Here is a 26,020-nt window from a genome sequence, read left to right on the forward strand (position 1 = left end):
GTAGGAAGGGAGACGTACGTGAGTTTCTTTCCCATTTTCACTCAGGTTTCCCACCTGAAGAGATGGTCCATTAACAAAAAGCAGTTGTACAGAGGTATCTTCTGTATAATACCATACAGAACCAAGCTACGTGTACCACTCCTAACTATTCTCTGCGTGCCCTTGAGCCAAATAAACTCTTTCCCACCTCTGTCTTCTCCAAAGTCTATTTAAGAGGAAAAGAAGGTTGCAATGACAGCAAGAAAGATATTTCACAGAATACAGAATTCCGCAAGAAGTTACTCTGAAAGCTTGTGATGCTACAAAGGACAGAATCTGTTTTCTAGCAGTAAGCATGTGGAAGACAACAATGAATCACAGCTAAATTACCAAAAGTCAACATCTAGTTGTAGCAGTAAAATTTAAAACGAAAGACATAGCTGAAATCAGACTGTAGATCTATAAAACGTGAAGGAAAAGCCTACTTTAAGCATGAACAAGAATATAGTTTACAGTGTTGAGAAACAGTTCTTTATGAAAAACGTAAAACACAGTTTTACTTTTCTCTGAAATAACCTATACCAGAAGCCCTTATTATACTCTTGATTGTCAGTAGTTCTTCCATTTAGCACAGGTTCTTTGGCTTTATCACTTTTCAGAGTAGAACCTGGGGTGCTTTAAGGTAAGCTAAAGATAATGTACTTACAAGTTTTCATTTCATCTGCTTTGCTTGTAAAGACATTCAGCATCATTGAACTTCTAGAACCAAATTCATAAACCCTGCTGAAAACTGTGACATCTCTGGTCATTATACATGATGTTTGTCTGAGTAGTGACTTGATGCTGCATAATGCAAGGGTTAGTATCTAGGTTTATATAACTAGTGTCTTTCTTAATAAATATTCCACCTTTATGCACGAGTGTGTGAATTATTTAACTGCATTTAAAAAAATACATTTAAGAACAAAACCATGGATGTTGCAGTGTTCTTTTTTAAGCTGTGCTGTACACTTAAGAGAATACTCCAGGAGATTAAAATTCTGCTGTGACACTGGGGCATATGTATCATTTTACTGCAACATGTGTCAAAGATTACCTGCTTCTGTTCTTTCATTTATTTTTCAGAAGAACTGAACACTTTATAACCTTGTATGCTGCTTTTAGTAACCAACACGTTAAAGAGCATATGCAGTAAATATGTTCATATTTGAGTTTAGCGTAGGTGAGATTTACAGACAACGAATCTTCTGAGGGCAGCAAGGGTCTCTGGTACTCTTTTTGGACATAAATACTGTAACATCTCAGGTCAACTGACAAATACATGGCCAGATCTGCGACAGGGGAAAAAAATAAGAAGCATATTTTTAAAAAGGAAAAATAAAACTGGAATGTGATAAAACCAACACAAACAGACACGTTTAGAGAGATCAAGACCAAGAATGTAGTTTTCATGAAATCATGTAAATCCTCTTTTAATTGTCTCCTATAAAATCTACTCTTGCTGTACCAATCCTTACACTGGAATCATTAACCCTAACATGTCATATGATCCTTTAGGTTAAAGAGCAGTAATGCAGAAACAGAATTCAATTCATTCCTTGCACTGCAAGGACAATTGCTGCTGAAATCATTTGGACTGAATTTGACAAAACTGTCATTCAAAATGACGGATTTATAAAGATAATCCACATTTTATGTATTTGCTTCTTTTGCCTTCATTAAACTATGAAAAAAACCCACAGTGCAGCAGAACTAGACTTAACTAGACTAGGTTTCAATTGCCCATTTTGACATTCAAGTTCTCTCTGACTCTTATTACTTGTTAAATAGTTAGATCCTGTCTCAAAATATATTAAGTTTATTTCCCTGTTAACAAAGACATACTTCAGAAGCATAAACTTAAAATACACGGAAAATGTTTTCTTCAACTGTACGAAGAAGACTATGAAAAAAAAAAGTATGATGTTGTTTTATACTGAGGTAATAGTAAAGACGAAAGCTAATTCAGATATGGTTTAAGAATTAAATGAATTTTTTGGTCCTTAAATAACACTAAAGAATATGACAGTCAGCTGCATTTCATGACAGGACAACCAGCAGTAAAAAAGGTACACAGAACAGAAATTATCCTAACTGAAGGGGAAGAAAAACTCAAAGAATTTACCACATTCATTTCAAAGGATAATTTCTTATCTCGGATTTTAGAACATAGCAAGACAGCATAATATTATACAACTAGGGAAGCAAACACATAACATTTTAAATGATTCTAAAGTGCTGGTAGCGAGAACGATTCAGAAAACTACAGACCTTTATTCTGGCCTCAAGAATATACAGAAATTTACAGAAAACAACAAACTTGAAAAAGAGAACAGTTACAGATAATGGAATAAGTTAAAGTGGAATGAAGTGCAATGTGCAAAACTATAGAAACCAGATTGTGCCAACCTAACCCATACTTTATCCAAGAAAGGTAAAAATATTTCTAGATAAAGGAAATAAGTTCTAGTCACACAAGTCTCCTGAATGTTATCTCAACAAATGAAATGTTCAAAAGCTGCGAATTTTACACTCAAAATTTGCTTCTAAGCAAAAAGCAGGGCAGCTCCAGCTCAGAGCAGAGATCCAGTTCTCGTATGCTTCCTTCACAGCTAAAAAACCCACGGGCTTTCTGTGAGACACAGAAAACAGCAGGAAGCAATATCCAGCAATGTAGTCTGAGAAAATATCTACACAAGGTCCACGGTGAAACTACAGTTTTAGTTTAACAGATTAAACTCTAGTGTAATCTCTCTGAGTGACAGTAAAATATTTGACACGCTGCAATTTGCATAAGCTATTAGATAAAATGGGTAATTTAGAGAAGGAACAAAACTTAAAAAAGACCCCAAAAGAACATGTTTCAAGTCAGTTATTCAAGTCAGATGACTAGGGGACTGGAACATCTTTCTTATGAGGAAAGGCTGAGGGACTTGGGTCTTTTTAGTCTGGAGAAAAGATAACTGAGGGGGGATCTTATCAATGCTTATAAATACTTGAAGGGAGGGGGCCGGGGGATGGGAACAGTCTTTTTTTCAGTGGTGGCCAGTGACAGGACAAGAGGGAACGGGCACAAACTTGAACATGGGAAGTTCCGTCTAAACATGAGGAGGAACTTCTTTACTTTGAGGGTGGCAGAGCACTGTCACAGGCTGCCCAGAGAGGTGGTGGAGTCTCCCACTCTGGAGATATTCAAAACACACTTGGATGCCATTCTGTGCAACCTGCTTTAGCTGACCCTGCTCTGGCAGGGGGGTTGGACCAGATGATCTCAAGAGGTCCCTTCCAACCCCTGCCATTCTGTGATTGGTAGACCTAATCTGTTGTTGGTACCAATATTATTATTAGTTTAATTGAAGACCATAGTAAAAGAGTACACCAATGAAAATTCATTGATGAAACGAAGGTTATGAGGCATTGTCTGTAGAAAGGGAAAATTAAAACACTATGAAACAAAACTGGGTATCTTGAGGACTCGAATACTAGAAGGACATGAAATTTATAGCACATAAAAAGACTGCATATATGAGGACTAATTAAAAAATGTGTTACAATTTAGGAGTTCATCAGCTGGAAATAGCAAAAGGATTCAAGCATATTAGTTAATACCTTGGATCCCTCATCAAGATGACAAAGACAAAAGGGCAAATATGATTCTGTAACACGTCAACCCTGATACAGTCCGTATGGACAAGGAAGTACTAATGCCACTCTCCAACAATCGGGTAGGAAGTAAACTGGAATAAATCACAACTAATTAACTTCCAGCTAAGGGAGATGCTTAAAAAAGGCTGCTCACATGACCAAGGGAATAGAAAGAAAATTTGCTGAGAGGAGATTTAAAGATGTCAGCCTGTTTTGTCTGGCAAAATTAACACAGACAGGATATATGACTGGCATCCACAAATACCTCAAGGGAAGCATGAGGAGGGAAAATAATTATTTAAAATAAAGGAAAATGCTGGCATTAGAACAAATTAATATTAAATGGCAATGGATAAATATACATTTCAATTTAAGTTTCTAATGACTAAAGCAGCAAGATTTTTGAGAAATATTACTTGGGAAGGTGGGATTCAGGGAGCCTTCCTGCAGAAACAGTGGGAAAAAGCAAATTGTTTTTAAGAGGCAACTTGATCAGTTTATAAAAGGAACAGCATAGCAAGCTTGTTTATGAAAAGAATTGAGTTAATGTACCAGCAGAACCCTTACTACCATGTGCTCCGGTGATTTTGTGACATGCTGATCTGTATGGAAATTCCAACCCTTTCTTAAAGTTAAATACATGCAGTTCAACTGGTGCTGAACTGTTGCTGATAAGAATGACATAATGATTAGCAACTGGTAACTTTCAAATCTCACCCTTGATGTCACCAATCAGACTAAGACTGTACGCAAGCAGATTACAAAATTCATACTGAATGAGTATGCAAAAATTTCAGAAGTTCCAGGTACTCAGAGATCACCCTTAAAAACTTCCTTGTATTTCACTCCTCTTAAACAAAATTGAAGTCTGCAGTGTGTTTCTGAAAGGGTGAACAGGTGGCTCACACCTTCTTAAAAAAACAAAGACCTCCAAAAGAACAGCAGGTTTCACTTGACTTAAGAAAGGAGAAGCAGAATCTTAAATATATCCTAAGGTGACCCCATTATGGTCAGCTCACGGAGGTAACCTGGAAATTCCAGGGCAAGCATCATAACTGTAGTTTGGGAAGAGAGCATACACGCTACTGAAAGGCTGCAAACTTGCCATGTTTCAGAGTTTCATGTTCATAAAGTAGTAACTGACAGAGAAACCAAACTAAAGAAAATTGTCCATACATGCACAGAGAATCCAAGAGTCTGGTGAGCATTCAAATAGATGAAACTCAAACAGATTTGTGACAATTGATAAAACAATTCTTGTAATTTTAAAATCATTCTTGGAAACTGTTCTTTCTTATTTCTTAGGGAAAGCAGTTAAGCTCCATTTTTATTAAGGCAGAAAACTTTAAAATGGACTAGAAAATGCTGTACTCATCAAACAAGTTCAGCTTCACTCAGCTTTCTCATTTGGAAGCTGAGAGAGTACAGCTTGGATGAACAACACATTTGGGCTGGACAACCAGACCCAAAGGGTATCAATGAGTCAGTGTTTGGTTGTTGGCTGGTAACCAGTGGAATACTCCGTGGGTCAATTCTGGGGCCGCTATATCCCTCAACATTTCTGTCAACAACTTGGTTGATGAGATAGAAAGCACCCTCTGCACATCTGCGGACAACACTGAATTAGGGGGAGTGGATGAAACACCGAAACAGTAGAAGTTCAGTCTAGACAGACCTTGAGAAACTTGAGGCTTGGGCCAACAGAAACCTTAGGCCATTCAACAAGGAGACACACAAAATTTTGCACCTGGGCTGAATAACCCTGAGCATCAGCACAGGCTGAAAACCAACTGGCCCAGTAACAGCCCCATGGGAAAGAACCTGAGGGTTACAGTGGATGCCAAGCTTGGTATGAGCCAACGACACATCCTCACTGCAAACAAGGCAAATCACACACTGGACTATGTTCATTAGGACAAATGCAGCAGCAGATCAAGGGAAGTTATTACCCTCCTCTACTTGGCACAGCGAGGCTGTACATGGAATACTCCATCCAGTTTTGGGTTGCCAGGTTCAGAAGAGATGAGAAGAAACAGCAGAGGGTCCAGCAAACAGCATCTCAGATGGACAAGGCCTAGAGTACATGTCCTGTGAGAAAAAGCTGGAGGAGTCAGGTTTGTTCTGTTTGACAAAGAGGAGGCCCAAGGAAGATCCAACAGCAGCCTACACCCACTTAAAGGAATCGAAGATTAGAGAGCCGAACTTCTTGCAGTAGTTGCAGATGGTACAGAAAGGACCAATGGTCACAAAATACAGCTTGGGAGTTTTAAATTGGGCAACAAGAAAAAGATTCTGCACTTAGAAAGGGAGTGAAGCATTGGAACGTGTTACTCAGGGTGGTTGCGAAATCGCCGTCCTTGGAGGTTTTTAACACATCCAAAGCCACCGCTGACCTGATCTAGAGTTGCTAACAGTCATACTTTGAATAGGAATAGAGGAAACAGGATCAAGAGATCCGTTTACAGTTTCTATGATTCCACTTAGCTACTTCCCACTCCAGCACCATGGTTTTAACCTTGTCTTCTTAACAGACCAGGGTTTTTCTTGCCTTCTTGTATCTGCTGGCCATCACTAGCTCCTGCAACTACAGTAGACAATAGCTCCTGCTAACAACAAAAATCTTGAGATTTACCTTTTTTTAAGTAAGTTAGTAACTTAGCCTTCAGTTCAGCACAGAGGATTATTTTTGCCACAATGTACACTAGTATTGAAAATACTAGTTTGATGTGAAATAAACATAACCACTTAAAATTTTGTTTAATTCAGAAATAGTACATATTTATGAAAGTTTTTCATTAGCAGTCCCTCTGCATGACAACCAGAGAATCATCACCATTATTACTAAGAGACAGAGACAATAGCAACAGGCAAGTTCCTTTGCTTCAGATAAGTATGTTCTTTAAAACAAAATTAAGAGTTAAATTCCTGAAATTGCATCCTGCCTCAGGACACAGGACAAGCTGCTTTCAGATGAACATTTCACATGTATAAGAGAATTTTAGCATTCCCATAGAAGACAAAATGGCCATGCAATTTTGGGGGGAGGCTTGAAAAGCCACAAGGAAGCTTGGAAAAAAAAAAACTGTAAAAAAAACAAACCTGGTGCAATATACCACCTAATAAGCCTAAGAGCAAGGGTATAAAAGTTTACTTGTTTTTCTAGACCTAACATGATACAAGACACCTCTTCAGTGACAAGAAGGGAGAACTTTTCCATAACCACATCAAGTTAGTTACAGAAAACAATTCAGATTTCATTTTTACCCCACATGAAATGAAAAACACTATGAAAGGGAAAGAAGAATCATTGTAAAGATGTGGGGTTTGCACCTTCAATCAAGATGTGGTGACTCTGCACCTTCAATAAATCTAACATTTGTTTTGTTAGGAATTAGAAAATACTTAAATCCCAGAACAGTAAGCAAAATAGTTTAAGTTCACTGACTTGAAAAAACATTCTTTTATGCTACAGAGCCTTAAAATAAATACTTACAAGGAACTAAGAATATGCCACTATATCTTGGTTTTCATTTTCCTTCAGATAGAAGTGCTAGAATAAACATTCTTACTAGTTTACGTTACTGTGTTTTTATGAGGTTAATAACTGAACTGTCAATCAAGGCCTGCATAAATACAGTAGTTAAATACCTTCTGCTTGAGAAGCACTTTTATTTATAGGAGAGCTAGCCAAGATTTCCAAAGGACTGCATGGTCTGGTTTGCTTTGATCTCTTTTAAGTACAAGTTTCTTTATACCTCTTGTTTTGCTATTTATTATACCCTTTGTGTAATCAGGTAAGGAAAGAGCACCTGTGTAGAACAAATACTTCAGGAAAAGTGTGACTGAGAGGAATAATTATGCAACACACAGTTCACTAAAATAACTTCTGAAGTCCTTTTCTAAGAGCACTTTTGCTGCCATACTAGCAAGAGAAGTAAGCGTACAATGGGCTCAGAATAAAAATAGGGGAACATCGCTTAAACCAAACATCACAGATACAACCTGGTACCTGTATCAACACATTAATCAACACTCAACTTTGATATACATGCACAAACGTGCCTGAATATATACATGCATATAAAACATAGTATAAAATAAATTATATATTTTACAGATAATATATAAAATGCCTATTTTAAACCAACTTTTTAAAGAAAGTTGAGCTGTGTATATGCATGAGTGTGCACATGTGTATATGTACATACATATGCAGGTATACACACACATATAAATAAAATTAAGAGATATTATACATATATCTCTTTAGAAACTCTCCAAGAACTCTGTTCAACCTCTGCCTATATAACTATTATCTTTAATCTCTTACCACAAATTTAGCATTGTGAATTTTACCTCCAAACAACCCACATACTTTCTCTCTGCCTGGGAGTATTCTGTGAAAAGTAACTGCTTTTCAATCAGTATGGTGAAATTAATGAATAAGGGATGTGCACATTATGCATGGGACAAAGCAGAATAATTATATCAATTCATATTAATGAAAACTTTTATCGCTACAGCAGAAACTAAATTATCTACTCATGCGATTAAGTTTACAGTAATTTTTGTTTCATCAAATGCATTTTACTCACTCAGTAGAAACAAACCTTAACATTATGCCCCTAATTTAAAACAAATTTTATTTGTTTATTTAAAACAAATTAAGGGACTGAAGTTACCTCAGGCCAACACATACATTTTTCAGGATGTATCACTTCGGGTAAACTTTCATTCACATCATTTTAATGTCTTCATCTTCCTATTTTCCAGGTCTGACTTAAACCAGTACATTATGAAGATCCTCCCTGTTCAGGAGAGCACAGATACACATTTGCACACCAGTGCTTTAAGCGTGTGTTTAAGTCCCAAAGATTTGACTGGGACTTACATGGGTTAATGTTTTTCTGACTCTGTATATAAAAAAAATAAAACCTTGAAGTAAAAACGGTTCCGTAGATTTTAGGCAAATATAAATAGATACACTGTGTTCCTAAAACCAGCAGAAATCATATAGACACAGAGCATCCTCAACCTCAAGAAAAGTCCGTATCTTCTGCTACAAGGGATTTTAGATAGTTTTAGATTAGACTTGTAAAGCTAGTAAAATAATTGAAGCAATAACACAGAAGGAAACAGATTTCTTTAGGAGCTTGTTTTCAAGTTGTGTCTGTTTCTGCACAAAGCTTTCATAAATTTTACCTTCAATTTACAAGTTAATAGCACCTTACAATCATTATTCCTATTACTGAGGCACTTAGAAATAGGAAGCCTGTTCAAAATTATGTTGAAACAAGCATATTGTTATTGAACTATTAATCAGGAAAAGCCGTAACGGTTATCTGAGTCAGCCTGAACTTTTGCATGTTTTCTTGAGACAGTTCCGAGATTAAGTCTTCTAAATCTGTCAAAGTCAATAAAAAAAAAGAGCCAGAGCATTAAAAACAAAAAAGTTGAGCAAAATAAATGTGGCCTATTTTTGGCAGACAGAAGGGAGAGGGATTTCTTTTTAACAAAACAACCCCCTCGCAAAACAATGTACTGCACCAAATCCTTAATAACTACTTTGCAATCATTCACTGGAACAACTAAGGTTGCACAAAGCGAACAGGCTGCAAAACATGGCACAGAAGTAGCTAGAGGAAAAGGATCAGGGGCATTTAAATGGCTCCAGCATTTCATGAAATCTCACTGTCATTGACCCAGTATTTCAACTGAAAAGCTGCAACAGACCAAGATTGCCAGAGAAAATCCACTAGGGAATCACTAACAAGATCCAAGATAAAGCAATCCCAACCCTTCTTTCCGCAGCATGTGGTCCAAGAGGTACAGAGCTCAGAGGTCGGTTTTGTGAATCCGGCCGTACTCGCATTTCCCTGCTGGAGCCAGGACAAGAGGCTCAGCACTCTGCTGCCTCACTGCTGCCCTTCCTGCAGACCATCGCTGCGGTCAGCATCCTCTCACGCGTAGCTGTACCTCCGCTGGCACACAGCACTTATGCCAGTGGCACGTCTCCAAGTCAGCACCAAGTGATTATGGGCTAGAGTCAATCTGACTGTCACCTCTAGAGAAACTCTTGTGAGGGCTATCTGATTTTACGACACTGATGTGCCATTACAACTTAACCACATTAGCGCCACCAAAGTTTCTTTAGGCTTATCCCAAAATAGTACTGGCCACTCCTCTGTGAGCACCACAGAGCCATCTCAGAAGTGCTATCAGAGCCCAGTAGGATGCACTGCAAATGTCTAATAAAGTTGCTGTTAAGACTGACAAAACATCATTGATGTAAGACAGATTTTTCATCTGTTGTTAGAAATATTGGAAGCTTTAGCCTGCCAGACATGTAACATCCAGCAGTAATCATGCACTTACAGTGTATTTTATGTACTTTAAGCTACAACTTGGAGTGGCTTAGTGAAAAGGAAGATAATACCAGATTCATTTAATTTAGGGATAATATTATGAAAAGGAAGGTTTGCATTAGAACATTCAATTTGCTGCGTTTTCCTCTAACCTTTCACAGTGTAAAAAGCAGTTATTTATGGTCTTAAAAACCTTAGTATTCATACAAAACCTTAATGTTAAAGTACATGTCCATTTAGGAGGAAAAAAAAAAATCAACTTCGTGTTTTTAAAAGTTAATTTGGTTTTACTCAGTGACTTCCTTCAAGTGTGCAAGCAACCACTTACTACGAAGTTCAGAACACTCAACTTCCGATAAAAACAAAGCAAGCAGAGGGCAGTTGTGAACTTTGACTGCCTCACAGCCAATTATGCATCTTCAAAACCTGTTTATATCTACATAGTTTTCATCTTATTGTAATTAGAAAGATAAGTTCCTCCTTTCCAAGTGCTTTAAGTTATTGATAGTCATCAACATTTACTGACAGCTATCAATGAAAATAAAGACTTCAAGAAGTATTATGTAGATGGCACTTAAAGTTGTTCCTTTCTTTTCAACTATATCTAAACCAACAATGAGAGCATGGCAGCATTCATACTCAATTTCCTCGCAGCATGAATATTTACTCCACAGAGAATGTGTGTTAAGTTGACACACATGCGTTAAGTATTTTTCTGCATATGCATTTTCCCTTCACTAAATACATAGGAGCTTCCCCCTCCCAAAATGCAAATATATACACTAGTTACTTCATGTAAAAATCACCAGGTTGCACTGTACCATTCCAGCCTTGGTTAAAAAACTGCTTTTTAATCAAAGAGTTGAAGTTTTTCCTTCCTGGAACCCACCATGGTGAGAAGCTAAGGGAATTCTCACCACCCCACATACTTTCTTTTAACCCCAGCCTCTGCTTATTCTTTCTGAGGACTTTGCAACATTTATATTCTAACTCAAAAAAAATCCATTTTCAGATAAGCCAGGACAATCCTTTTTTATTACTCTGAAGACTAAAGCTTCTCCTAAGTCAAATGGCAAATTGCCTCAAAGGCAATTTCTGATCAGGATCATCCTTCAAAAAAAAAAAAAAAAAAAGAAAAAGAAAGAGAAAAAAAGATAAAAGTCCAAAATCCCAGGTATTTGATGAGAAGAGTCTTATCCAGTAACAAGCAATAGCAGCTTTAGTTTGCACTAGACTAGAGACCAAAAAGGTGTGCGTGTCGCACTGGACTACAGACCACTGGTCTGTATTCCAGTATTATATGTATGCCTATATATAGTGCATATATAGACACATATAAATATATGCATGTGTAAGACTTTATGTGAAAGTATCACTATTACTACTGGAACTCATTTGGGCAGAATAGAATTCCTCTATGATGAGAAATTTAATTACATTTCAGAATTTATTTCAGTTAACTTTATACACAAGTCATTTTGACTTTCATGGACAGATCTGCATTAACTATCCCAACATATATTCCATTTTATTTTTAGAATCTCTTCATCTGAAGACATCCTCATTTTTCACATGATGAATACTGGAGCAAATCAACCAGACCAAACATTTACTTTACATGATTTGCAATCTGTAGCAACATTAACAGGAGAAAAAAAAACAACAACAGAAAACATGAACAAACCAGAATGATTATTCATACGCTACACTCCAGCTCCTTCAAAAGTGCACAGAATCAGCAAACCTACATTGTAAATTGACTGCACAAGAAAACTGGAGGGCAGGTCACGGCAGCTCCTCTGCAGAGCCACTTCTCCGGCAGAGGGCAGGCACCTGCAGCACCGGAGCCAGCGCTCAGTGGCAGTGGGTCTGGGGGACAGGTTGCAGCTGACAGCACGGTACCTAGGCAAGTTAGGATATAGACCTAGCATCCTTCAAGTATGAAGTGACAGGCTAAACTAACATAAATAGCAATGCTGTGAAGGGCTTGGTGAAGGGGTGGTTATTTCCTCTAAAGCACGCTGTGATGTATCTATGCAGAGCACACTTTCTGTCACCAAATATAAATGGGCTAATTGCAAAGATTCTAGTCCTTCCTCACTACAGTACTTTGTATTTATGTGGTTAGAATTCCATTCCAAGTCTTGTAGATTTGAAATTATTGTAACATTTAAGAAAATTACATTCACAAATGAAGTATCCAAAAGCTAAACTAAATCCCTCTATAGGTAAGTGTTAACAGGACCATTTTTAAGATGTCAATTACCTGGAATTCAAAGCACCATTTAGCCAAATACACAAACACATATATATACACACACAAACACACTTACAGTTTTGATGCAGTCTTTCTCAGAAAGAGAGAACCCAGAGAAAACTTTGTTTCTAATTTTCTTTTCACTAGAAAGAGAAAGCTCAACCTGTATAGTTGCACAGACCAGTATAAAGTCTTCATACAACTTCTATCCCTTCTTCTTGCAAGAGCTGCATACAGTTGTTATTTTTAAAGTATTAACTTTCAAATTCATTATTTCCTTGCCCATGCTAAAATTAAAAAGATGCATCAGCATTTAATGAAAACAGGATAGGATTGCATCTCCTGTATAGCATGACATAGAGTAGTCCCTTCAAGTTCCCAGTGAACCCATAAGAGTGAAGTTTGGCATTAGCCCAGAGTTCTGCTCAGGAAACCCCTCTCCTTCACTGCTCCAGTTCTCCACTCCCCAGCTGTGCCAATACAGCTGTTGCAAACACATTGCAGATGACCCACAGCACAGCCCCACTGACAACTGAACCAGCACAACCGAGCAGTATGAGCCATGATGTGTAGTTGGTAATTTCTTCAACCCATGTCTCCTCAAACTGCTGACCAAGTTTTCAGGGAACAGACCTTCTCTAGCGTAATCTAGTATTGCCTTGCCCTCAGATTTAGACAGACAGTTCTGGTGGACATTACTAATGCCCGTTCAATGATCACAAAGCCCAACTCAACATGCTTTCTTGCCTCTGTCCTCCAGTAGAGATGGCCACCGCAGATGTAACTTAAAATTTCTGTCAGCAGAGTTAAGCATCCCCTCACTCTCTTTGTCATAGAGTGAGGAAGCCCTTTCACACAGTTCTACTGCAAACACCCAAAATGACACAGAGATGTTTGGAGGAAAAAAAAAAAAAAACAACAAACCAACAACCACTCCATCCCAAAACCAGAAATGAAAACAAAAACCCAAACCCATCACTCTTTTACACATGCCTGGAAAAAAAAAAATAAAAAATCAGGTTACTGTTCAGACATAGGTTATAGTTCATTAAGTCATTCAATCCAATGCTTCACAACTGATCAAGACCATCAAATAATGGACCACCACTGTCACTACATAAACACCCCAGCTGCATGGCAATTATAATGTACAAAATTAACATAAATAGGGAACGGAACATAACATCAGCAGACTAAAAGCAGCAAAAGACATGACAGGCCTACAATTTTTGTATAAAGGATACTATATGTGAATTTTTAAAGGAGGTAAGAGGAAAAAAAAGGAAACATAACAGTAAGTATGTTAAAGGAACACAGCAGTGGAGTTAAGTTGCCAGTACTGTTCCAACAAAGCTTTCTCCTGGAAGTCTACACAAACTCTCCACCACCCCAATTGTATCAGTTTCATAGGAACTCTGCCTGAGAAAACAACCAGAAAGTCCACCCTTTTTTAGACAGATGCCCAGAATAGCCCAGTAATAAAGTAACTTCCTCCTGGTACAGAAAAGACAGATTTAAACCCCTAATCTAAAATCCGGCAAACTGGAAACCTATGCAAGGTCCTAATAGTGGCATCAGAGAGTTGGTCTCCATCTCTGTCCACAGACAGACTGCCCCTTAATGCCAACAGAACATCCTGCAGGTAACAGAACAAGCAGCTCAAACCCAGATGACTTTCACACAAGCTCCTATAGATGCAAGTTGCTAAAATGCTAGTGCTTTTGAAGTAAACTGCTACATTTAAAAGCGGGGTAAGGGAAATTACTTTAATACCTTAATTCTGTTCCAGCAAAACATTACACAAAACAAGTTCAGAGCTCCTGAAGAGAAGTGCCCAAGCGCAGCTGTACCCCAGGGATGTGGCTGCAGGGAGCTGTGCAGCAACGGTGACACCTCGTGGTGTTAAACCACTGAAATGCAGATGTCTTCCCCAAACACAACCTAACTTTTAAATCCACCGCCGGTGTTCAGAGGAAGAAGCTTTACAAACAAAATAGTCAAACGTCTACATCGTTCTCTTCCTAAACCAGTATCTCCCGTAGAGACAGGAGTCAGAAACTTGAAATCAAATCTCTGCCTCTGTTTTCTTACCTCCTGTCTCTCACTGGCCTGCCTTTACAGGCGTTTTCCCATTCCTTGTTTCCTGGTATGGATGACTACAAGCGGGGGAAACAGTAAAACTGACTATGTACAATGTTTAATAAAAAGCTGCAAAACGAATAGTGGAAAAAAAAGAAGCCAGCCCAGCTTTAACATCTTTTGGTCAAAATGATTACAAAGAAATTACTGTAAATAAAAAGCTTCATAGAAGCAAGTTGAAAGTGACAGTTACATTAAAATTACCATTGTTTTTAATGAACTCAATTCAAATATATAAAAGTTTATTTTCTGGTATCTCCCATCCCCAACAGCTGCTCAAATCCATTACTTTCTCCAACTCCACAAACAGAAACCTCAGATTACATCTCATCACGCTGCATGTATTTGAGAAGTCAGTTTGCCTCCCCACTGCAGACGTTAGCATGAAAAAGCTGAAGTACATCTTTCTTTGACTAAGCGCTCGATATTGAAATTAAAAAAAAAAAACAAACAACAAACCAACTTTAAACGTTGTTACAAAAACAAAGTGAAAAGGCAAGAAATAAGAAACACCTTTTATTGCTCTCCTTGGGTTTCAGGGGTTATGGGAGTGAATTCCAGGTTTGGGTGAGAAGTGGGTTTACAACAAAGCAGGGATAATTTCATGCAGTAGGGGAGATGACATTTCAAATTGTTTTTAGGGAAGAAGTATTATCTAAGGGAAATCTCCCCCCAGTCTCCCACCTGTATTTATTCCTCACATTCATACATGCATAGTAACTAATTTTTCAAGTGACACCTGAAGCAAAGTATTTCAAACAGCTAAAATGGCACTTATCTATCATCTAAAAGATGAAAGACTAGTATCATCCCAGCACATTTAGTTTCTCATAACATGCACGAAAATTATATTAGCTACATAGATCAACACTAAGGAACCACTGTATAATGAGTTAAAAAGATGAGTAGAATTTTGAAGGTAAATCCTAACAATTGTCTTCTTTCAGAAATTGGATACCTTGTCTGTGACTTGAAGACCCATTAGGAATTACTGAAACAGTTACCATAATATCCCTACTGTGATCACTGTGGCCCCGCAGACTCACCCAGAGATATTTTTTTTATGAGTTTATTCTGCACCCAGAGTTATTTTCACATCTGGGGTTATTTTCACATCCCTATTAGAGCAGGAACCTCAGCTACAGAGCACAGGGCATGCGCGTGCTTCATTTGCTCAGAAGCTAAAGGAAGGGGCTGAAGGCCAAAGAAAACATGGGGGTGCTTGTGCACTAACTGGAGGGCACAGAGAAACAGGAATCCTCAGGACTGGGGAGTTCTAACATAAGAAAGTGGAATACTAGAGGATCTGGAGCAGGACCATGGAGTTCAAGGGCAGAAACCCTTGGAAGAGAAGCAGCTTTGCAAGCTGCAATTTTTGGAGCTAAGAAGAAAGAGACATGAAAGAGGGAGAGGCTGTTCTAGAGTAAGATGACTAAAGGGAAAAAAAATAATCTCAAATTCATACGGATGAGATTACCTCCAGGCCCGCTCTAGAAGAAAGGGAACACACATGTGACCATGGCTGCCCTTCTCCTTCACCCCCCTCTCTTTGCTACCAAGACCAACAGGGCTAGTTTGTGACCACAAGAGAGAATGGGCATTTGGAAGAGCCACTGGTACCAAAACCTCTCAGCAACTTTCCCCTTCTGTGAAATTGCACGAGTACAAATTAACTCTCAGTGCTTAACAGCAGATATTTTTGGACTTACCGCTTATTTCTTGGCAGCGCAGCTTAAGCAAAGCTAGATGTTTTTGTAACATCATGATTCAAATATATCCATAAAGCAAGCAAAATTTTCAAATTGTCGTTGGCTAAGGTCATGTTTTGCAAACTTACAATTGGTACCAAGTGAAGCTTACCTGTTTTTTTTGGAATTTTCATCTTTCCCTCTTTTAACCCCAAAAATTCTTGTAATCAGAGCACTAAAAAGAAGTGTAGATGAATTTCTTACCTAAAGGAAAAAAGAAAAGAACATGAACTATGTTTTAAATAACATACACTGGCACTAACAGAAAATTCAGATCTTTTGGAGATGTTCATCTTTAATACAAGGGATACATCCAGGTTTCTAGTGGTTCAAAGTATGCACATTTACCCATGGCAGATCATAAAACATTCTACACTAATATGCCACATGACATACTATCTTTTATTGAAAAAGAAAGTAACAGTGAGAAGGAAAGTAAATGCACTCCTTACTAGCTAGGTGCACTGACTCAAAATTTAACAGACAGATACATTTTTATAAGGTTACCTTTGTCCTTACTTTTTGTTCCCGATGTTTTGTCAATATCAGCACTTCACATTACAGAAAAATTAAACAAAACCAATAAACATGACCAAAACTATGAGTTCTTTGCAGGTCTACATTATTCTTTACTGTACCTTAAAATATTACACCAGGTAACATTCCAGAAACTGCAGTACTGCCATTTATAAAAATGACCAAAGCTTCACAGAATAGCTACACGCTATATCCTGTTACATTAGAGAAGCAAAATGAAGAATTAACTTACTGCCCAGACAGGTGACATAAAACCTAGAATTGCCGCTTGTATTCCATCTGCAACATAAGGCATGATGTTTTCACCTAAACGTGTATCCCTAAAGAGTGCCCGAAGGATATTTAAAGCATGAACCTGTGGGGGAAGAAGAAAAAAAAAAAATTCATTGGGAAAGTATCTTAAATTTAATGTGTTAATTACAGCAATGAACATGCAAAACAAATAATCCATATGCACATTTACACCACTTTATTTCCATAGTCAATACAAGAGTACTGCTATTAAAAAATATATTAAAATGGTGCAGCAGTTAACACTGTTAAAAACAATTACAGTTTAAAAATATATTCCTCTAACAAGTACAGTCCAGGCATTGCAACCGAAGGCCAGCATTCTTTTTTCCTTAGCTTATCATGGCTGTAAAAATAACTTTCAAAGTTTAGAATCATCTTTTCCAACATTCTTGACATGCTGTAGATACTGTGAGAAAAAATAAACTACAACTCACAGGAGGACAATATTAAGCTAAAACTGACAGCCAGGCTTGCTTCACCATATGGAGCATTTTCTGATATTTCTCTACTCTCTGTAGGGGAAGGTGGTAATCTGTGTAGCTTCTCAGACTTTGACAAGGCTACTTAAATTTATACCAGCAGAAGAGCTGGCAGAGAGATTAGAACATACTTCTATATATTGTCAACAAATTATGGCTTGCACTTACAAACAGAAAGATTAAGTATTTGACAGCAACATTTTGAAGATAAAGATCTTGACTTTAAAATAAAATTCTTATGCATTCCAAATGTATATATTTAAGTTTTAGAAGTTACTAAGTATGCCTAAAATCATTTTTCATGTAATACTTTACTGTATGCAATATGATTTATGCAACTCATTTACTCTAAATGTAAACAAATACTTGCTTGTTAATTTCCTTGTAAAAAGGAAAGTACTCATCTATTTGTTTAGAAATATACTACAAGGACTAAACTGATCATATCAATTCAAAATGAATATGACTATTTGCTGTACTAGAAAACACCTATTAAATTATGCCAAATCCATTTTTTAGTATCTTACGCACTTGCAAATTCCAGTGACTTCATAACCCCTGCACATGCAAACACATTTTAAAATCTAGCTATAGATCATGAAAACAAAATACCTTTATTAAAAACACACACAAGTTTCCTTAACTGTTTGAAGTAACACACACTTTTTTGACATTCTGATGAAAGGCTGTACTTTACCTGTGGAATTACACTTGATGATTCATTCAAAGGTGCAGCTAAAGATATCAATTCTTTCATTGTCATTTTTAGCAAATCTGTTTTGCCCTTCTTTGGTTCTGAAGCTAACAAGGCCTACAGAAAGTTAAAAGAAAGAAAAAAAATAATCAGGTGTTTCTAGCCATTTTTCTTTACTACTAGTTCTGCTCCACATTCATATATTTACCATATCACAGCCTAGCTTCTGACCATACACAAGGTCTAAAAAAAATTTGCAAAAAGTAAGTTTCAGTTTTAACTTAGTTTTTTCGAAAGCTTCTTAGCAGAAGAAACCAGTGTTTCAGTAAGAAAACTTTGCTCATGCACTATCCATTTGCCTACAAAAATTTGCTTGTATCTAACGGATAACAATTTATCACACACCGAAAAAATCATAGTATTTATTACAGCTAAAGTATTTGCCATATTATACATACTTACATTTCCTATTACGGACATTTTTCTAGTTTAATAACGTACATATTTAAGATGACACGGGCTGGCCAAAGAATAAATCCTGGTTTGCAAAACAGGATAGAACAAGCAGCACATTTAAAAAAAGGACAGAAGAAATGCATCTATCTCCAAATAGTAGTTGAATGGGTAGTGCATCCAGCTGAGATTCAAATACTCTAATTTAGTGCTCTAAAAATCTGAACTGGAGTTAAAATAGTCTTTCTCTGTCTGTCTAGTAGCTCTTCTTGAATTTGTCCAACTTAGTATAAATGGATAACCATAAATCACTTATTTCTAATAAAAAATGATTATCCATTTGTGTTTTGGGGCCCAGAGTCTGTTCAGCATCAGTTCAAACAAGATATTTAATAGTACCTTACATCATATAAGAAAAACCAAATGGATCAACTGCAAGCCAAATGCAGTCTAGAGGTTAGGCAGAAACCCAGAAGTATTCGCTGTCAGTTTATCAGTACCTTTAACTATGGCCGGAACAGAGAAGGAAGGTTAAAAAAAGTATTCATGAAGTATAAAATAGAGGTGAACGAACTGAAGACTAAAATTTCATACCTTAAAAGTGTTAAAACTGTAACTAATATTTTCCCACATTTTCCTCACCCACTAATTGGAGTTGCACCTTTGTACTGCTAGGTAATAATATTTCTATTTTAAATAGGTCATTTAAAATGCTCATAACCTTTAAAATTACATATTATCATTAAAATAGATGTTTTCGTAAAACAAGAATACATGTCACAGGAAGCAGATGGCAAAGAGATCACACCACATCTTGATTTTATGCATTAATAAAATAACCTTATTACAGTACTTTTAGAATATGCATTACAACTTGTATTTTTATTATCTAAATGCAACATGCTGTTTAAGGCTTAATTCATTTTACTGAGTGCTACGGACATATTCAGAACTACTGCCAAAGAACACTATCGCCTCTCTTTACAGTAAAATTGCGATTTAAAAATAGATTATTTCAGACTAATCCCAAAGTTCATTTCAAACCTTCTCATTAATTGACTAGACTAACTTCGTACTCTTTCAAAGCTGTCAAAACAGAAGCATCCTACCTATTTATCCAAACAGCTATGGCACAGCACAGGCTTTGCCACATGGACTCAGTAATGTAGGCCAACTGCAGTTTACACACGTTTTCTGCAATGGGATACCATTGGGTCCACCTAGTCCTTACATTAGGCAGTGTAACTTTGCACATAAAAAAATCAATTGAAACATGTTTGCTTTTTCACATTCTCAGGGAAAATGCTAGCTCATGTCCACCGGTTTCAAACTCTGTGGTGTGAACAGGGAAACCAGAAGACACAAAATCACCGAATTCATTTTGTAGGCAACTTGCAGATATAAAAGGGAAAGATCTTTAACTGCTGGAATTGAAAAGGAAGAAGGTCTCTAAAACCAACGCCCTACTTCTGAGCTCTGCTGCCTAGCACACACGCATCTAGTGAAGCCAGGAGCAGGCTGTGACTGACATAAGAGAGGTCAGACAGAAGCAGGCTGCCTCAACTTTCTCAGGGCAAACTTGGAGTGGAAAACAAGCAAGATGAATTATTCTGGCAGGGAAAGCATGCTCCCAGCAGTCCCTCAGATTCTTGGAACGTGCTGGGGACTATACTTCAGTGAGCGGAGAAAGTTACAAATTGTGTAGTTAATCTTGGACTTCTGTCTTAGAGAACTGGTTGAAAATTAAAATGATGGAGGTTAATTTAGGGGAAAGCAATCATGGCCACTTTAAGGAATGAAGGAATTGAAACAGGTAAAGTGTGACCCGCAGGACCAACTCTGCAGTGACTGGCACCACAAGGATGCGGGTGAGCTGCTGCATACTACTGTGAGGCACTCAGCAGGAGGTCGTACTTTGAGCAGAGACAAAATACTGCCAGCCAGAACAGCTGTCAGTTCTGATCTTGGCAGAAGCTGGAGGCTGGGATGTGTGGAGCTGCTGGTAACATAAGGAGCGGGAAGACTGCAGGAGCATAGCTCCACGCTCATGGATATGTGTCTTCTGTAACCTACTCATTCATTGCACTCAAGGCTGTGAGTCAACATGAGTTAGTGTGACTCTGTTACTTGATCCTGCTTTATTACTGTTGAGTGGATTTCCCAAGTTCTTTGTATTATTTTCTAGGCCACCATCTTACAACTCTATGATGGTCTGCCCATATTTTACCACCCTCCCACTTTGCATGGAAGAAGCACAGAGTTACATGGTTAATAGAGCATTATTTAATCTGTTTAATAATTAAATTAATTTTTAATTAAATTAATTTATGAATTTGCCAGGATTATTACAGTGGCCACACAGAGCCTAAGATCAGTCGTTTGAAATTCTATTCTAATCTACCTCAAGCCAAAAATCTCAAGAGTCAACAGAACTGCAGTGCCAAACATGGTGCCATTACATGTGGCTTCTTGGTTGCACAAAGGCAGTCAAAGTCTGTATAAAAAAGAGTAACTGTTTGACTAAAATGGGTTGAATTAAGAAAAATAAATATGTAACTGTATTCACCAGAAAGGGCATAAAAAAAAAGTCAGAGGTAACAACATTAATCGATACCTGTATGTAAAATGGAATTCCCGCACTACGTCTGGTTGCACAGAGTGTAGATGAAGGATCACAAGACTTGATTTCTTCTAACACACAGCTTAGCCACTGCTCTGGCATCTTGCGCAGACTCTCACTGTTACATCTACACAAAACAAATGCATAAGAAACATGAAACAAACACATAGAAACTAGGACAGAGCCAAAGAAAGCATTTAGTGACCTTAAGAAATATTTCTTATTATATATGACCATCTCCAAGCATATCCACAGATTTATTTTAAGAAATAAGACAGATAATAAAAAGGTATTGTACATTTTTCCAATGTTGGTACATATTATGTTAACCCTACTTATTAAGTGCCACTAGGAAAAGATATTTCACTGAACAGAAAAAAGGACTCTGTGCTTTAGCACTGCAACCATCATCTTCTACCAAGAACTATTATCCTGTTCTGGAGAAGAACACAGACATATGCGCATCAGTCCCTGTGTGTAGGAAGTGACACACCACAAATTCATATCTTTCTTGCCACACAGTAGCTGATGCGTGACCCTTACATTAACTAACATATACAATTATGTTTACAAACATAGAAAACAAAAATGAAACCCTTCACAGTAAGTACCTATTATGTAAATACCCCTGCAAATCTCAAAGCAGTAGAAGGAATGCAGAACAAGGCATACTGCTCTTTTTAAAATACTACATCAGTCAAAATTTTGGTAAATCACCTAAATTGCTCTCCTATCATCAAATACTCCTCCTCTGCAGTTATAAAACTCAACATTGCCTGAAAGCAAAAGACTTCCAAGGACAAAGAGAACTCAGGTCTACTTCAACTGCTGGTACTGATCCGTTCAATGAAATGTACCGCATTCAGTGTGCAAGACCAGCTCATTAATCTTATGTCAATGTTCCAAAAAGATCATTCATTGTTACAAAAATTTCTATTAATGGGACATTGTTATTAAAACTTGTCACACTGGTTTAACACATGATTCAGAGTAGAAGAAAGAATTAATCACTCTGGGCAATACAATTGCAATTATCTCAACCATGCAGGACTTGCCTTACCTAAAAATATAAACTATAATGACATTTACGATTAAGTAGGGAGACCTTATAGTAAGACTACAATCAAGTTTTCTACCTAAGTGACTGAAATAATGAATTTAAAAGAAAAGCTAAATGGCAGCTGGTACTGATGTGAAAACCAAAATCTAATGGCAGGTCTGCATCTACTCTCTCCTTCTTTACCCTCCCCTTATTAAAGCAAGAATTTAGGTAGACTAAAAACCTGATACTGAACAACCAATGAGGCTTTAATCTGTAGTGAAACCCTCCTTTCCTTCTTTCATAAAATAAACAGAAAATTAGTAACGCAGAAAACAGAGGTCAAAGGAAGTGCCAGAGATGTCAGAAGTCACAGCAGACTTCTTACTTTTCAGTAATTCTTTTAGGATTTCCACCACAGAGTTTCCTACACTGCTGTCAGGCTTTCTCCCTATTTCCTAAGGGCAGCACCTCTTCAAAACAGCAGCCAACATGCAAACCATCCATCCAGAATGCAAGAGAAACATGGCTTGACAAGGGGTAAATCACCTTATATCACAGCATGAAAGAAAGGCACTTCCTGCCTGCAGCCTGTGACAGAAGCAATCAAATTAATCTGGAAACTAACTGTGAGTTCCCTTTTCTTGACTTTTCTCTTTCTGTTGCTGATAATTAGCTTTCCCTGCTCACTTTCAGGCCATGTTCCTTTGCTTGCTTTTGGATACACAAGAAGGGTGCCATTCTAGGTTTGAGACCACACAAAATTTCTCCTTTGTGGGTCTCTGCAGCTAGACTCTACTTCACAGCTCTCTTCATCCACGTCAACATGTACTGCAAAAGCTACTACTTCTGACGGTGTCTGCGGCTGGTCTTACCTCCCTAGCTAAGCAGAATTTAAAGGTCTTCGTTTAGTCATGCAAAGAACAGTGCTCATCTCTCTTCTGTATGTTATCTTAGTATTAAAACAAACATCCCACAAGACATATTCACATCTGCTGTGGTGCAGAAAAACACAAAGTAAAGCATTAAGGAAATATTTAAAAGTTGCTACATAGCACACTGAATACTTTATCCTTAAGTAAACTGAAGGGTTTTTCCCTTTTCACTAGTAGTAGAAAGAGGAGAAATATACTGAAATCCAACAAACCTCAGGCTCCCTTAAAACTGTATTGCTTTGATCTTCCACAAGTAATTCTACCTTGTTCAGTCACCCACCAAGGCACTTTTTTTTTTTTTTTTTAAAAAAGGTGAAAGAGTTACTGCTTTAAAGTTAAAAACATTAGAGACTATTGACTTTGCAATGGAGATGACTACTCCCTTAAATTTGGCAGCTCCATGTCCTTATGGTCTGGCAAGAAGAATATTGTCTTAAGGAGCAGGTGGCCCTACATTTTAAGAATAATGAAGCTTTACAATGTAAAAATGGTGGTCTCAAGCTCGAATGTCGTTTTCCAGAATGAAATAGTAATTATTTTTACCAGATCAAACAAATAGCATTGATAATTAAAATATAACACAGTAACTTGATACACAAATAACTTAAGATGCAGTACAGTAAGTGTTTTCCCACAAATTTCTGTCTGTCCATCTGCCAGTTATAACAATTTCATACGTGCCCCAAACCCTTTCTGTGGTTGGTATCAACGAGTACAAAAAGCCTGGCTAAAGCTAAACCCCTCTCCCTAACTCATATGGCAGTATTTTCTCCTATCCAAGAACAAAGGGTCAATCTCGGATTTGGCCTTCCTGGATGTCAGTGGTTTGTGGCATAAACTTTACATGACCAGAAGCATTTTCTACATGGATATATTCAGAATTCAGTGTTTCAAATCACTGTAATCAGTCCCTATCTGGGGAAAAAGTTTTTTTTTTCCACTGTTTTTCTCCTCTCAATAGACCTGTAGTATTATTCTTTTTCACATAAGTAATGTGATTCTTATTCTTTATAAAGCTAGTCTCCGTACTGCCCTTGGCACTTCTCAGACAAATAAGGAGACAAGAATCTAGCCTCAGAAACACATTACTATTCAAGGTATAAGTCACCCTAAAAAATGTCCACTTTTAAGAACATCTCCTTTGAAACTATGAAGTCCTTCCACTTGCATCCTCCTTTTCACAGCATCTGCTCTAAATGAAGCAAAATTTTCCAAATTATATAGGTGCATTGAGAAAGGTGCTGTTTTGAGGTTTCTCTAGCAGTAAAGCAGAGCAGAGAGAACCTTGGGAGGCCTCAAAATTTCAGAGACACAGTACCATTACCCCTACCTCTCTCTTTCACCAAGCAGGAAAAGAAATGGGGGGGGAAATATGAAGAGAGTTAAAAATAAACATAGCTTCGGACTAAGCAGTGCCTTAACATTGTATCTTGTACTTCATTACATAGTGTACTTCCCAACCCTACAAGCATCACAATGTAGAACAGTTTCCCCCCCCGCCCCAGTTTCTTTCTCTCCACTTTAGACTCTCTCCTTCACATCTGTGATTACACTTTTGTAGAAAAGTTAGTGACAATGCTAGCACATTTCACCGGAAAGGCCATCAAAGATTTTTTAAATTTTACAAGAAGTCTTCCTAGCAGACTGTACGGGCCTGGGAAGACAAAGAGTTACAGTCACTTCAGAGCAACAAAATGAGCCAGAAGCAGAGTTTACTGCAAAGGATTACGAGGGTCTACTCCCAGCAGAAATATCAGAAGATCAGACACTGACTAGGTACAGGTGAATAATTTCCACTGATGCTGGATTAAGTATTTGTAAAATCAAAGCAGGGTTTTTCTTTATCGTTACAGTTTTCCAGAAAACTATATGATATGGTCCTAAATTGTTGCATACATATCAGATAGTGTTCACCAAGTTTAATCTAAGCTCCAATTTGAACATTTTAAAATGTTCAAAATGCATTATTCATAAGTAAACACATTGTGCTGTATGACAGAACTCTTCCCAAACTTTCCCCTTGCATTCTGCAACTTTAATGAAGCAAAGCACTACAACCATAGCTATGCAACACCAGGATTTTGAGATTTCCAGAAATCTTTATGTTCTACTCGTTCTCCCAGAAAAGCTTCATTAAATAAAATAAAAGCAAAACAGGCAAAACACCATTTGGAACAGAGAAATTGTCTGGGTGTTTATAAGGATGACAGGAGATTCAAGTTTAAAACAGATGCCCAGAGGCTTCAGGAACTTTCCCTAAACGCCACATTATTGGACCAAATGAGTATTTGTAATTTCTCAGGGTCTATGACTGGAAAATATTTTTTAAAAATAACATTGCTTATTTCATTGATAAGAACGTTACTTGTTTTCTAACTGTATGGTTGTCTGAAGGTGCAACCGCAGACAATATTAAGCAGGCACCCCCAGAAGGAATACTAACAGGGAAAAGGCAGAATGGCAACTTGCATACTTAGAGCAGACTCAGCAATTTGCATCCAAATGTCAAGACAGAGATCAAATTTCATCAAGTTCATAAGAAATCTCTGTAGAGGAAAGATTTTTCTTTCACCACTAAATCAGACAGGTCTGAATACCGTTTCTCTGTCTACAAAGAAGTCTACTTTGGGTTCTTATAAAGACTGGTATTTAAGAGTTGTATAGCTAAAAGTGAGCTGAGACGGTAAATATTCCAGCATATAGTTTTAAGAAAATGTTTGGCTTTAAAAGCAAAGGACCATGTTCAACTACAGTCTTTCATAAAAGCATGGGAAAGGGACCTGGCACAAGTCTTAAT

The 26,020-nt window shown here is 37.4% G+C and overlaps 1 protein-coding gene across 1 annotated transcript in view; it reads right to left on the reverse strand.

Annotated features, from left to right (window-relative positions):
* Positions 1–26,020, reverse strand: part of THADA (thyroid adenoma associated) — a 163,314-nt gene that overhangs the window by 112,318 nt on the left and 24,976 nt on the right. The window contains exons 22-25 of the mRNA XM_009880656.1: positions 21,244–21,376; positions 18,180–18,293; positions 16,942–17,064; positions 16,285–16,376 (exon numbers count right to left, since the gene is read on the reverse strand). Coding sequence (XP_009878958.1) covers positions 16,285–16,376; positions 16,942–17,064; positions 18,180–18,293; positions 21,244–21,376 — 462 coding nt within the window. The remainder of the gene's footprint in view (positions 1–16,284; positions 16,377–16,941; positions 17,065–18,179; positions 18,294–21,243; positions 21,377–26,020) is intronic.

The sequence above is a fragment of the Charadrius vociferus genome, unplaced genomic scaffold (genome assembly GCF_000708025.1).
Source record: "Charadrius vociferus isolate BGI_N301 unplaced genomic scaffold, ASM70802v2 scaffold192, whole genome shotgun sequence".
NCBI classification, from domain to species: domain Eukaryota; kingdom Metazoa; phylum Chordata; class Aves; order Charadriiformes; family Charadriidae; genus Charadrius; species Charadrius vociferus.